Source organism: Chiloscyllium punctatum, chromosome 27 (genome assembly GCF_047496795.1).
Source record: "Chiloscyllium punctatum isolate Juve2018m chromosome 27, sChiPun1.3, whole genome shotgun sequence".
Taxonomy (NCBI): domain Eukaryota; kingdom Metazoa; phylum Chordata; class Chondrichthyes; order Orectolobiformes; family Hemiscylliidae; genus Chiloscyllium; species Chiloscyllium punctatum.
In genome coordinates, this window is record NC_092765.1 from 28,401,647 (window position 1) to 28,416,296 (window position 14,650).

Below are 14,650 nucleotides of genomic sequence, written 5' to 3' on the forward strand. Positions count from 1 at the left end.
GGATTCTGCCAGGAAAATAATCCGTCTATCCACATTTCTCCTTTTCACAGAGTCAACAGCTCCAGTCTCCCTCAGTTCTGCTTTACTGAGATTGACCTTATTTAATTTCAACATTTATCTGTCCACTTCACAACAATGATTTCACCTCCTTCCCATTGCCTGCAGTTCTCCAAAATCTGTGGTTAACTAGAAGTATTAAAGATTAGTATCAGATTGAATGGAAAAACATGCAACTTTGCAAAAGTAGGTGGCATATCTGAAAATTGGACAGAATATATAAAAATAAAGAAAAACAAAAAAATTAATAAAGAGAAACGAGTAGAGTGCAAGGGAAAGCTGGCAAGAAGTATAAAAATAGATAGTGAGAGTTTCTGTAAATATTTAAAGAGTTCACAAAGTGAGTATTCTGTACAAAGCCAAACTGGAGAATGCTTAAAGTGAGCATTTCTTTTACATCCGCCTTCGCTCTATGGGATGCAAGTAGCATACCAGATGCAGCAATAAATCAGGAATTAGGAGGCAGGGTCTCAGGAAAACCATAATTACTAGAGAAGTGGTACTAAGTAACATTGGAGCCATGGGCTATCAACTGTCTAGGTCCTGATTGACCTTATTTTGGGATCTGAAAAGAAGTGGCTATTAAAATCTTGATAAATCGGTTTTAATTTTCCAAAACTCACTTGATTCAGGCACAAGCCCATGAGATTGGAAGATAGTGAATGTAACACTTTTACTCAAGAAGGGAGGAGACAAATCAAGAAACCACAGGCCAGTTAGCTTAACTTCTATCATATGGAAAATGTTTAGAAGCTATTATTAAAGAAGTTATAGTAGACACTTGCATTGTTCAACGTTATCATGTACTGTCAACATGGTTTTGTGAAAGGGACATTATGTTTGAACAATGTAGTGAAATTCTTTGAGGAGGTAATATGCTGCTGATAAAGGAGAAGTGGACAATGTACTGAGACTTCTAGAAGGTTGTTGTGGAATGTAAAAGTTCTTGGTGTAGGGAGTATCATATTGGCATAGATAGAAGATTGGCTGACTAACAGGATATAAGGTGTTAATGAGTCTTTTTGAGGTTGGCAAGATGTAATAAGTTGTGTACTAATTTTACACCAGTGTGAAATAAGATTTGGATATTTCTCTAATAAAGCAAATGACTATTAAAGTATGAATGATAAAGATAATGTTATATTTCAGAGGCAGTTGCCTATTATTTGCCCAACTTGATATTCAGTACTGTTTAAAGCAGAGGGTTGCAAAACCACATAGGTGAACATCAGATATCTCCCTGCCCCAAGAAAATAGCTACAAGAGGTCACCCTTTACTCTCAGATTGGGAACTGAACACAAATTACAAACGTAGAAAAAAGATGCAGAGGTCAGCAATTCAGCCTCTAAAATCTGCTGTTCCACTCAATAATGTTATGGCTGGTCTGCTTGTGTTTCACATTCTCATCTACATCTGATAACCTTAGATTCTTGTGAGGCAGGGTTTCAAAGTCTAAATCCTGTCGGGGAAAAATGTCTCATTTCTGCTTTAAAACAGCAAACCCTAAAAACCCTGCTCCTAAACATGCACTGTTTCCCCCCCCCCCCACCTGGTCTGGACTCGCCCATAAGACAAAACATCATTCCCATGACCACCTCATCCAGATCGTTCAGGATCTTATACCCTTCATCTAGCTGTAGAGTCATAGAGATGTACAGCATGAAAACAGACCCTTCGGTCCAACCCGTCCATGCTGACCAGATGTCCCAACCCGATCTAGTTCCACCTGCCAGTAACTGGCCCATATCTCTCCAAACCTTTCCTGTTCATATACCCATCCAAATGCTTCTTAAATGTTGCAATTGTACCAGCCTCCACTACTTCCTCTGGCAGCTCATTCCAAACATGTACCACCCTCTGAAAAGTTGGGCCGTAGATCTCTTTTATATCTTTCCCCTCTCACCCTAAACTTATGCTCTCTAGTTCTGGACTCCCCGACCACAGGGAAAAGACTTTGTCTATTTACCCTATCCATGCCCCTCATAATTTTGTAAACCTCTATAAGGTCACCCCTCAGCCTCCAACACTCCAGGGAAAACAGCCCTACCCTGTTCAGCCTCTCCCTAAAGCTCTAATCCTCCAACCCTGACAATATCCTTGTAAGCCTTTTCTGAACCCTTTCAAGTTTCGTAACATCTTTCCAAGAGGAAGGAGACCAGAATTGCACGCAATATTCGAACAGTGGCCTAACCAATGTACTGTACACCCGCAACATGACCTCCCAACTCCTGTACTCAATACTCCGAATAATTAAGGGAAGCATACCAAACACCGCCTTCACTATCCTATCTACCCGTGATTCCACTTTCAAGGAGCTATGAACCTGCACTCCAAGGTCTCTTTGTTCAGCAACACTCCCTAGGACCTTACCATCAGCCTTCACTTTTCTAAACTTTGGTGAATGCAAGCCCAGTGTGTTCAGTCTTTCCTCATAAGAAAACTCATTTATTTCACGCATCAATCTGTGAGCCTCCTCCAACACATTTGCATCATTAAATGAGAAGACCAGAACAAACAATATTTGAGATGAACTCTCAACAATGCCCTGTATAACAAACATAACATCTTTATTTTTCTGTTCAATTCCTACCAATACAAGATAGTATTCCATTGGTTGTCTTAGATGCTGTAGTTGCACAATATCATTTTGTGGCTTGTGCACTAGAACCTCCAACCCCCTCTGTCTCTCAGTCATTCTCCATTTAAATAGCACTTTGCATCATTGTTCACTTTGACAGGAACAACGATATCAACTTTCCCACATACTTGACCTCAGATTTTGCCAACATAGTTTCTCACTTATTTTTGTGTCATCTGCAAATTTAGCTATCATGTCTTTGTAGTTCTCATCTAAGTCATTAAAGTAACTTATAAAAAGATCACTATCCAGCACAGATCCCTGTAAAGCTCCACTGTCACATCCTGCTAAGTAGGGGAAAAAGACCTCTTTAAGCTTGCTGGTTTCCGCCAGCTAGTCAGTCTTCTACCCATGCTAGTATGTTATCCCCAGTACTACATGCTACAACCTTGCACAAAACCTTTTATGTGGCATCTTGTCAAATATCTTCAGGAAATCCAAGTACAGTATACCAATTGGCTCTCCATTATCCATAGTGCATGTGGCTCCTTCAAAGGTATCCAATAAATTGGTTCAATGTGATTCCCTTTCACAAAACGTGACTTAATGATTGCCTTGAATTTTTCTAAATGCTCCACTATAACCTCCTTGATAAATTTGGCCCCTTATTCCCCTCTACAGACCTAAATCCAGGCTGACCTATAGTTTTCTGTCTCTTGCCTCCCTTCCTTGAATGTTACATTTGTTCCTTTCAAATTTGATGGAACCTTTCCAAAGTCTAGATAATGTTGGAAAACTAACACTTACACATTTAACACCTCATTAACTAACTTTCTAAAGGTCCAGGGGTGAAGTCCATCACCACCTGGAAACATATCAATACACAGTTCCATCAATTTCTTCAATACTATATCATTTTCACCAAGTATTTGTCTTTCTTCCACCTCCTGATGTATAGCTATTACTTGGATTTTTTTGTATCCTCAATAATGAAGACAGAAGCAAAACCTTTGTTTTATCCACCATTTCCTTATCTACAATTAATTTCCCATTTTCACTCTTTAGAGGGCCAGCACTCACTCTATTTACACTTTTCCTGATTAGATACTTAGAGAAATTCTGGCTATCCATTTTGAATTTCTAGCTAACTTCCTCTCATACACTAATTTCTTTTTTTCTGATTAATCTTATAATCATTCTCTGCTGTTCCTTATATTTTCACCAATCATTTCACCTGCTATTCAAAGTTTGTGCAATAATATGCATTTATTTAATATTTTCCTTAACTTTTTTTTTGTTAACCACCAATGGTATGTCATCCTCTTGGAATTTCTCTTCATATTAACAGTATATTCATTCTAACTATTCTGAAATATCACCTTCAATGTCTGGCACTACCTGTAACTGATCTATCTCCAAACCTAATACCCTGTTCACTTCAGCTAGCTCGGCTTGCATGACATAAAGTTGCTTTTATTTAAGTTTAGAATATTAGACTTAGACTTAGGCTCACACTTCTCAAACTGCATGTAAAATTCAACTGTGTTGTGATCACTGCTACTTAGCAGTGTCCTTACTTTGAGGTCATTGAGTAATTACACAATACCAGCCCTAATGTAACCTCTTTCTGGTTGCAGAATGTACTCTCATGACAGGTTATGTTGAGGAATTGGGGATGCTGCAGAAGGATTTGGACTTGGATAGGCTAGGAGAGTGCAAAGAAATGGCAGATGGAATACATGGTGAGAAAGAAGAATAAAGACACAGACTTTTTTAAATTAGGGAAGGACTTTGGAAACCTGAAGCACAAAAAGCTAGTTCAGGATTCTCTTAAGTTTAATAATAAGGTTCAGTTAGCAGTTAGGAAGGCAAATGCAATTCTAGCATTCATTTCAAGAGATTGGATATACATGAGAGATTTCCAACATCTGCATTACCTTACTTTTACCAGAGGTTTCCTTCCTTTCAGGGTTGCAAAAATGTTTACACATAACCAACAATGTAACAAGTGTGTTTGCAGTAACTTCAATGATTTGTCGTATTCATCAATTTTGTGCTGAAAAAATATCCACTATGCACAGTTTTCTTGGAAGATATAATCTTTAAATATCTTAATAGCAGTTATAAATGTTGCACTAAGTAGCAATCAATCTCTTTTCCTCAAGTTGTACACAAGAGTTAGTTAAATTGTATCTGTATGGACTGTGTTCAAATTGTATCTCTGATTACTATTGTTACTATTCACGTGAATTTAGAAGCAGATCCATGATTGATGGGAGTTTCTATGTTGACTGTTTTGAATTAAAGTAGCAAATATGAAAGTTATTATTTTAATCTATTTGCATGTTGTTGCTGGCTGTTTTTGAATTTGAAATTATTTTCTAAGAAAACTCAAAATAAAATCCCATGACATCTTGACACTAACTGAATCTGATAACTGGTATTAAACCATGATTTGTCAGCACCCTACAAATCCAATTTTTTTTTGATCAGTTAATACTTTATAGATATGTGACTAGAACTTTGTGATGTGATACATGTGCTTAAAGCATTCCCAGATATTTCTCACTTTGCTATTTCAACAAATATGTTTACAGATTGATGTTTCCATTTATAATGGCTAAAACATTCTCTGTTTTAATTTTAAGAAACATCTTTAACAAAGGAGGCACCTTTTCATTGTGTCATATTATATAAAGAAAGAGAATCATTTAAACAGTCAATAGCAAATTCACAATTATGTACATAGATCAAATGTTTCTACTTTTTCATCTCTGTTGACTTGAGAAATCTCATTACAGGATGGTGGTAATTAATTAATCTCTGCACCTGGTGAATGTACACACAAACTTTAATTTCCTCAAAAAAATGGAATATTTGCAAAATGTTTCAACCTTTGCCACTGCAAGATGTCAAGGGGTATAAATGAGCCAAAGAGGTATTCTGAATATCTCCAAGAATATATGTATTAAGTATTAAGAAGAGGGATGCACATGTACATACAAGTAGTTATAATTAATGAAGCCCCTCAAGCCTGCTCCATTTTTCCCTGAAATCATAGCTGATCTGGTTGTGACCTTGATTCCAATTTCATATCCACTACCAGCCCTCTCATCTATGTCCTTTGAGTTGCTTGTTAGTCAAGAATTTATTTACCTGTAACTTAAACATATCCAATTTTCTTTCCTCTCCTGCTACCTGAGAAAGGAAGCTCCACAGTCTCAAAATCCTTTGAAAGAAAATAAACTCATAACTCTGCCTTAAATGGAAGATCCCTTATTTTTAAAGTATCCCTTTAAACCATAAGACTGTAAGAAATAGGAACAGGGAGAGACTGTTCAGCCTCTCAAGCTTGCTCTGCCATTCAATAGAATCATGGCTCATCCCAAACAGGCAGTTCTGGGATATGTGTGTTTTGGTAGCACAGTTTGGCTATAATGTCTCTGAAGAATTGGGGAACAATATTTTGGAGAATGCTCACCTACATTGGCAATAGCGCCATTCCAGTGGGGATCAGTTCTCACGCTTTGTTCTACAAATATGCAGATCTTAGCGCCAAAATCTCTACTCCATTCCACACGTGCTGGTATCTACGCCATTCCACACATGCGCCGATGTCAGTTGCCGACAGAGCAGCTTTCTGTGAGAGGTACTATACAGAGAGCACCTTTCTTACATTTCTCAAATGTACTGTGTCAAATTTACTTTTGTTTCACGAATAAATATGATTTCAACCTTCTGTATGGAGTTTGCACATTCTCCCCATGTCTGTGTGGATTTCCTCCCACAGTCCAAAGATGTGCAGGTTAGGCGAATTGACTGTGCTAAATTGCCCGTAGTGTTAGATGGATTAGTCAAGGGTAAATGTAGGAGAATGGATCTGGGTGGGTTGCTCTTCAGAGGGTCGGTGTGGACTTGTTGGGCCGAAGGGCCTGTTTCCACACTGTAGGTAATCTAATCTAATCTAATCTAATCTTCATTCAGGCTCTGCTATACTTTGTGTTAGGCTTTTGGGTGATGTTTGAGTGATTGTGAGTGATATCTTTTGCAGCTCTGCCCCTAATTCCACTTTTCCCTTAGGCCCGTTATTTCTATTAAGTGGGGGTTTGCTGGAACACAGCTACATTGTTGTAGGAGAACTACCTGTATTCTTCATGTCCACTTTCCTGTGTTTTCTCCCTAATCCTCAATTCCTCTACTGATTAAGAATCTATCAATCTCAGCCTTAAGTATATTCAAGGGCACTGCCCCTACAGCCCTCTGTGGCAAGGAGTTCCAAAGACTCCCAACCTTTCGAGAGAAGAAATTCCTCCTCATCTCAGTCTTGGATTAGCAACCCTTATTCTGAGACTTTGCCCTCTGATCCTAGACTGTCCATGAGGGGAAATGTCCTCTCAACATTTACTCTGTAATACCCCTCACTCTTCTAAATTCCAATGAGTAAAGGCCCCACCCGTTTAACCTTTGCTTATAAGACAAACCCTCCATACTGGGGATCATTCCACTGAACCTTCTATGAACTGCCTCCAATGGAATGATATTTTTACTTAGATAGTTAAAAATCACACAATAGCAGGTTATAGTACAACAGATTAATTTGGAAGCACTAACTTTCGGAGTGCTGCTCCTTCATCAGGTGATTGACAACCACCTGATGAAGGAGCAGCTCTCCGAAAGCTAGTGATTCCAAATAAACCTGTTAGATTATAACCTGGTGTTGTGTGATCTTTAACTTTGTACACCCCAGTCCAACACCAGCATCTCCAAATCATTTCCTTAAATAAGAGGACCAAAACTGCCCAAGCACTCCAGCCACAATCTTGCCAGCAACCTGTACAGTTGCAGTGAGACTTTCCTATTCTCATATACTGCAACTCCCTTGAAATAAGAGCCAACATTCCATTACCCTTCCAGATTACCTGCTGCAACGATGTGCCAGCTAGATCTGATTTTTTTTTTACACAAGTACATCCAAGTCCCATTGTGTTGATCTTTCTGCAGTTTGTCTTCATTTAATAAGAGTTCTTTTGTTCTCCTTTCCAAAATGAATAACTTCACAGTTTTCCACATTATACTCCACTTGCCAACTTCTTGTCCAATTACTTAACCTGGAAGAAAGTGAGGACTGCAGATGCTGGAGATCAGAGCTGAAAAATGTGTTGCTGGAAAAGCGCAGCAGGTCAGGCAGCAGCCAAGGAGCAGGAGAATCGAAGTTTCGGGCATAAGCCTGTCGATTCTCCTGCTCCTTGGATGCTTCCTTCTGCGCTTTTCCAGCAACACATTTTTCAGCCCCAATTACTTAACCTATCAATATCTGTCTGTGAACTGTTTGTATCCCTTTCACAATCTGCCTTTCTGCCTATTTTTGTGTCATCTGCAAATTTGGCTACATTACATTCACTTGATCCCTTCAAGCCATTAACATATATTGTAAACAGTTGCAGTCCTAGCACTGATCAATGTGCAACCCCCCTGGTCATGGGTTACCTACCTGAAAAAGAACACCTTTTTCCCACTCACTGTTTCCTGTCTATAGTCAAATCACTATCCATGCCAATATATCACCTCCGACATGATGGGCTGTTATCTATGACTAACCTTTTGTGAGGTACCTTGTTGAATGCCTTCTGGAAGTCCCCCCTCCCCCTTCACATTGGTTAAGACTTCCTTGAAAAACTCTAATAAATTACCCAGATATGATTTATTTTTCATGAAGCCATGCTGATTCTGATTAGATTATGATTTTTCAAATGTTCTGCTATTACTTCCTTAATGATTGTTTGCAATACTTTACCAACAATAAACATTAGGCTAATCGACCAATAGATGCACCCTTTTGCCCCTCTCCCCTTTTGAATTGGGGTGTTATATTGACAATTTTCCAGTCCTTAATTTAATTCTAGTAAATCCTACAAATATCGTTTCAGTGTCCACCTAGCAAGTCTCCTTAGCATCTTATATATCTCAATAAATTCATTTCTTTTTCTTCTAAACTCCAGTAATTACAGGCTCAACCTGTCCATGTGATCCTATCAATTCAAGTCAATGTTCTTTGTACTACTACCAATGAAATAATCTGTTTTCCTGAATAAAATGACCAAAATTGTACACAGTACTCTAGATGTGATCTTGCCAACCCTCTGTACAACTGTAGCAAAACTTCTCTACTTTAATATTCCATGCCCCTTACCATAAATGTTAACATTCTATTTGTCAAAGTTTGCTGCAACTCCCTAAAATGTTTATTAAAATTAATATACACATTTCTGCCTAGTGAAGGAAGGAAAATCAAGCTATTTTAGACAAGTCTGTTAATTCAGCATGATTAATAAAATCACCACAAAGTGCTTCTATATCAATGCATAAATATAGAGAAAATAGTCTGCATAAATGCTCAATGTTAGTGTAAATTCACTGCATTGATTGTGTGTATTAATTTGCTTAAAGAAAAATGATTAGTGTCTCCTTCTCATGTTGGTGTAGATCAAACTACCTTATTTCGCCAGCTTACTTAAAGCTGCTATAACCTTTACGGAACAATAAAGCTGTATTTATTTGGTTTTGTTCTACTGTTTTCTTTTCATATTCTGAAGATGCTTATTCCTCTGTGGTACAGTTCTATGACAGCTGTCAGTATCACCAGGTTGCAATGAAAGGTAAGTACCCTGGCTGACTTTTCAGCTTCCTTGCCCAGTGCCATTGAGGACAGCAGTACCTCAACTGCTACCTTGGATGATGCCGGTTTACTCAACACAGATTGAAAGAGGTAATATTCACTGGCCACTGGTGTAGGAATTTGTATATTATTCCATAATCCAAAACGTCTGCTTGGTCTTCACTGCTTTGTCACAATAGAAAGGGAAAAAATAAAATGGTGTAAACTAATTTTTGAGAAATTTTAAAAAGATTCAGTTCTCAAATAGTTAACAGCTTGGGTTATTTACTTTTTGTAAAGATTTAGCTCGTCTCTACCGCTAATACTTGGCCTTTGCTGCCTAGATTTCTCGTGTAATCAGCACCATATGTTTGATTCACAAATGATGAGGAAATCCGAGGTCAGGTTAATGGAGACTGGGAGAAGGCACTTGGTTTAAGGGAGTATCAGGCTAAATGATTCAATAGTCAAACTAAACGCTCGTGCGACTCTGTCCCTTAATTCTATTATACACATTAAATTCATTGGGTCTTGAAGCATTAGCCTCTTTTTCTAAATGCTGAAGTTTTTCAGTTAAATAGCATCGTTGATGACAGATTAGAACTCGATAGGGTGTGTGTGTGTGTTTGGAAACAGCTGCAGCCATCAGCTGCCTCTCCCCATTGTGGAGGTCAGAGGTACTCGGTCATCAACAATACCTCTATTATTACCAGTTTAATGAAGCACAGAATGATAGGGTAATCCTGGCCTGTCACAGTTCTCCATTCACTGCACAATCTTGGCGGCCCTGTCCAAGGAACATCCCTCCACCCCCAAACCCCAAATATTTATTTCCAAATCAAGCCCTACAAGAACTCTTGCTTTCACAGAGATTAATTGCCAATAATCTGATGTCATGAAATAAGTAGGGATCTGAGTGATAGTCTATGTTTTGGGTTCATGAAACACTATGTAGTTCATTTAGTGCAAATAATACTTCAATTGTCCAATAAAACAATATTTGTTGAACAAAATTAAGATTTCATTGTTAAGTTGTGGGAATGTTTGATTACAAGACCTCCAGTTGTGTGATTTTCTTTTATTGTGCTTAACAGCTAATCATTTTATATTTACAGGAAACTTGCTGGAGGGGAAATTGCATGTCAGTCCTGAGAATCATAGATTTTGACAGTTTAGGAAAAGGCCATTTGACCCATTGTGTAAATTCTGACTCTTAACATGATCTTGGTCACAGCCTAATATTTCTAATATCTTGAATACTTTACAGCACCAAGCACTAACAAATCTGGGCAAGAATAGCCAGGTCACACCATCAGTTGAAAAGATTCACAAATTAATTTTCTAATATTACCTATTAGGACTTACAACCATTGGAAAATGAAAAGAGTATTAGAAGCAAGCATAGCATTTTGCATTTTGATCCACAAGTCTTTATCTATTAGGAGTCCATTGGACAATTGATAATTTCTGTAACATTGACAAATTTCAGACTGTATCCAGCTTATAGGATGGTCCTTGTGATTCCAATTCTGATTCTCATTCCAACTTTACATTCCAGTCTTAAAAGATACCTTTATACTCACCTCCATTAAGTTATGTGATCCCAGGTAGTATCCGCCTCTGCCACTCTCTTTTTCCTTCCTTCCTCCTAATCAGCCCCAGAAACCAACAACAAAAAGAGAAATTGCTGGAAAAGCTCAGCAGGTCTAGCAGCATCTATGGAGAGAAGTAAGAGTTAACGTTTCAGGTTGAGTGATCCTTCCTCAAAACTCCAGAGACCAGCAATTCTCTTTGTTATATGCAAAGGAATTCAGCTCTACAGTTTACATATAGCAGCATTCACAAGACATGTGAAAATGTTTGTTTCCGACTACACTGGGTTTGCAACACTTGAACTATTTGTTCCATGCTTCAGAACATTAGCACCCAAATTGAATCTGCAAACTGTCAGGCAGGGAGGAAAGGGTCGTGTGAGGGAGCTGTGGTTTAATAAGGAATTGGAATCCCTTGTTAAAGGGAAGAGGGCAGCCTATGTAAAGATGAAGTGTGAAGGTTCAATTGGGGCGATTGAGAGTTATAAGGTAGCCAGGAAGGATCTGAAGAGAGAGCTAAGAGCAGCAAGGAGGGGACACAAAAAGTCCTTAGTTGGTAGGATTAGGGAAAACCCAAAGGCTTTCTATAGGTATGTCAGGAATAAAAGAATGGCTAGGGTAGGAATAGGTCCAATCAAGGATAGTAATGGGAAGTTGCGTGTGGAGGCTGAAGAGATTGGGGAGACCCTGAATGAATACTTTTCGTCAGTATTCACTCAGGAACAGGACATTGTTGCCAATGTGAATACTGAGTCACAATTAATTAGAATGGACGCCTTTGAGGTATGTAGGGAAGAGGTGTTGGAAATTCTGGAAAGGGTGAAAATAGGTAAGTCCCCTGGGCCTGATGGCATTTATCCTAGGATTCTCTGGGAAGCAAGAGAGGAGATTGCAGAGCCATTGGCCTTGGTTTTTATGTCCTCGTTGTCTACAAGAATAGTGCCAGAAGACTGGAGGATAGCAAATGTGGTTCCCTTGTTCAAGAAGGGGAGTAGGGATGAACCTAGTAACTATAGGCCGGTGAGCCTCACTTCTGTTGTGGGCAAAGTCTTAGGGAGAATTGTAAGGGATAGGATTTATGAACATCTGGATAGGAATAATGTGATCAAGGATAGTCAGCATGGTTTTGTGAAGGGCAGACCGTGCCTCACAAACCTTATTGAATTCTTTGAGAAGGTGACTAAGGAGGTGGACGAGGGTAAAGTGGTAGATGTGGTGTATATGGATTTTAGTAAGGCGTTTGATAAGGTTCCCCATGGTAGGCTACTGCAAAAAATACGGAGGTATGGCATTGTGGGTGAGTTGGAGGTTTGGATTAGGAATTGGCTGGCTGGAAGATGACAGAGGGTAGTAGTTGATGGTAAAGGTTCATCTTGGAGTGCAGTTACTAGCGGTATTCCGCAAGGATCTGTTTTGGGACCATTGCTGTTTGTCATTTTTATAAATGACCTGGAGGATGGGCTAGAAGGTTGGGTGAGCAAGTTTGCGTATGATACGAAAGTCGGTGGAGTTGTTGACAGTGAGGAAGGATGTGTCAGGTTACAGCGGGATATAGATAAGCTGCAGAGCTGTGCAGAAAGGTGGTAAATGGAGTTCAATGTGGGTAAGTGTGAGGTGATTCACTTTGGTATGAGTAACAAAAAGATGGGATACTGGGCTAATGGTCGGATATTTGGTAGTGTGGATGAGCAGAGGGATCTTGGTGTCCATGTACACAGATCTCTGAAAGTTGCAACCCAGGTAAATAGTGCGGTGAAGAAGGCATATGGCGTACTGGCTTTTATTGGTAGAGGAATTGAGTTCCAGAGTCCTGAGGTCATGTTGCAGTTGTATAAGACTCTGGTGTGGCCGTATCTGGAGTATTGTGTGCAGTCTTGGTCGCCATACTATAGGAAGGATGTGGAGGCACTGAAACGGGTGCAGAAGAGGTTTACCAAGATGTTGCCTGGTATGGTAGGAAGATCATATGAGGAAAGGCTGAGGCACTTGGGGCTGTTTTCATTGGAGAAAAGAAGGTTTAGGGGTGACTTGATAGAGGTATACAAGATGATTAGGGGTTTAGATAGGGTTGACCATGAGAACCTTTTTCCACGTATGGAGTCAGCTATTACGAGAGGGCATAGGTTTAAATAAAGGGGTGGTAGGAATAGGACAGATGTTAGGGATAGATTCTTTACTCAGCGAGTCGTGAGTTCATGGAATGCCCTGCCAGTAGCAGTGGTGGACTCTCCCTCTTTATGGGCATTTAAACGGGCATTGGATAGGCATATGGAGGATAGTGGGCTATTGTAGGTTAGGTGGGCTTGGATCGGCGCAACATCGAAGCCCAAAGGGCCTGTACTGCGCTGTAGTTTTCTATGTTCTATATTCTAACTCTGAAAATCACCCTGAGACTCCTAACAGTGATTTTTAGATTCATGAAATCATAGGTCCCAGGGACTATCCAATAATTTGTACTTCTTGTCAACAGCACACTATGAGCATACTTTTTCTTTAGACATAGAACCTCATCATTCTACCTAACAGCTTCCTGATCCAAAACACTGAAAAGTCCAAATATTGAGTTTTTATTGCCTTTTACAGAAAGCCAGTGTTTAGCTTTTAGTGACTTTCATCTTAATTTGTTACAGTAAGTATGGCCAGAGAACATTGGAGACACTGGCAAAACCAAGACTTAAGATTCCCAAGTCTGCTCAGAGATACCACGAGGATGCAGCCATGCATCTTACCAGTAAACTCTTTGACACTTGTCCAATTAGACCATTTAACTCATTAGAATATAGCTGTACATGATTGTTTGGAGCTGTTGTGAAGAAAGCTGGACCATCTCACTCGTCCCATTGATGAGTTGGTTGGTTGGGTTTATCATTGTCGTACTGAAGACATGCTTTGGTCAAGTGAAGGATTGCTGAGTCTGCTTCAAAGTAGGGACTCTGTTCTGAACTCACGACTCCAAGCGTATCATAACTTTGAAGGCCCTTTTGAAAGAAAAGGTACAGTTATTGTACATTCAGTAAATTGAGTGATTTAGACCACAAATGTGTGTTAGGTGTGTATCACCAGTAAAACCAAACAATAGCATTATTTATCAAGCAAGACATGAAATTGGAACTTGATAATAATCTGCACCTCAGGATATAGGCATGAAGTGGTTTATGGGAGAATTGCAGGATCTGGCTATGATTGCATGCTTATTAAGTGTAAACTTACCCTACCCTCTGCCCCCACCCCCAATTTGTTTCTCTGAAAGCTTGAACTATTCCTAGTGTAATAAAAATGTCAATTTCATTTAAGTATGCAAGTTTTTATTCACAAAGTGTGAATTTCCATCTGACACAAATGTATAGCAATTCAGTTCCGCACAGGTTCAGTGTTTTCTAACTTAAGAATTGATCTTAAGAAGAACTTAACCTCTCACTAGTAAAATTGATCCAATTATCCAATTTTTCATTTGGTTGCAAAATATCATCAGAAAGATGCTGCAGATTGAACTGGAATTATTGATAATAGATTCACTGTCTTTGTAATTCTGCTGCCAATAGTTTGGGAATAAATCTGTTAAAATAGATAGTTATTCTAAAATATGCAATCAGAATAATAGTTCTTCCCATTTACTAAAAAGTTTCAATCCAGGTGGACTGTGTAGATTAACACTGAGTTTCACTCAGTTACAGTGTGTCCATTTCAGAGTGTTCAAGATTGCTAGCAAGTCCTTCAGATTCCCAATGTAGAAGGAAAGGAATCACTTAATTTAAAGAGTTTTTTAA

General features: G+C 39.0%; 1 protein-coding gene across 1 annotated transcript in view; it reads right to left on the minus strand.

The window, feature by feature from the left end:
- Positions 1-13,660: 13,660 nt before the first annotated feature.
- The window catches only part of tfap2e (transcription factor AP-2 epsilon), a 108,132-nt gene continuing 107,142 nt past the window's right edge, over positions 13,661-14,650 (minus strand). Inside the window, exon 7 of the mRNA XM_072548396.1 lies at positions 13,661-13,861. Coding sequence (XP_072404497.1) covers positions 13,828-13,861 — 34 coding nt within the window. The 3' untranslated portion in view covers positions 13,661-13,827. The remainder of the gene's footprint in view (positions 13,862-14,650) is intronic.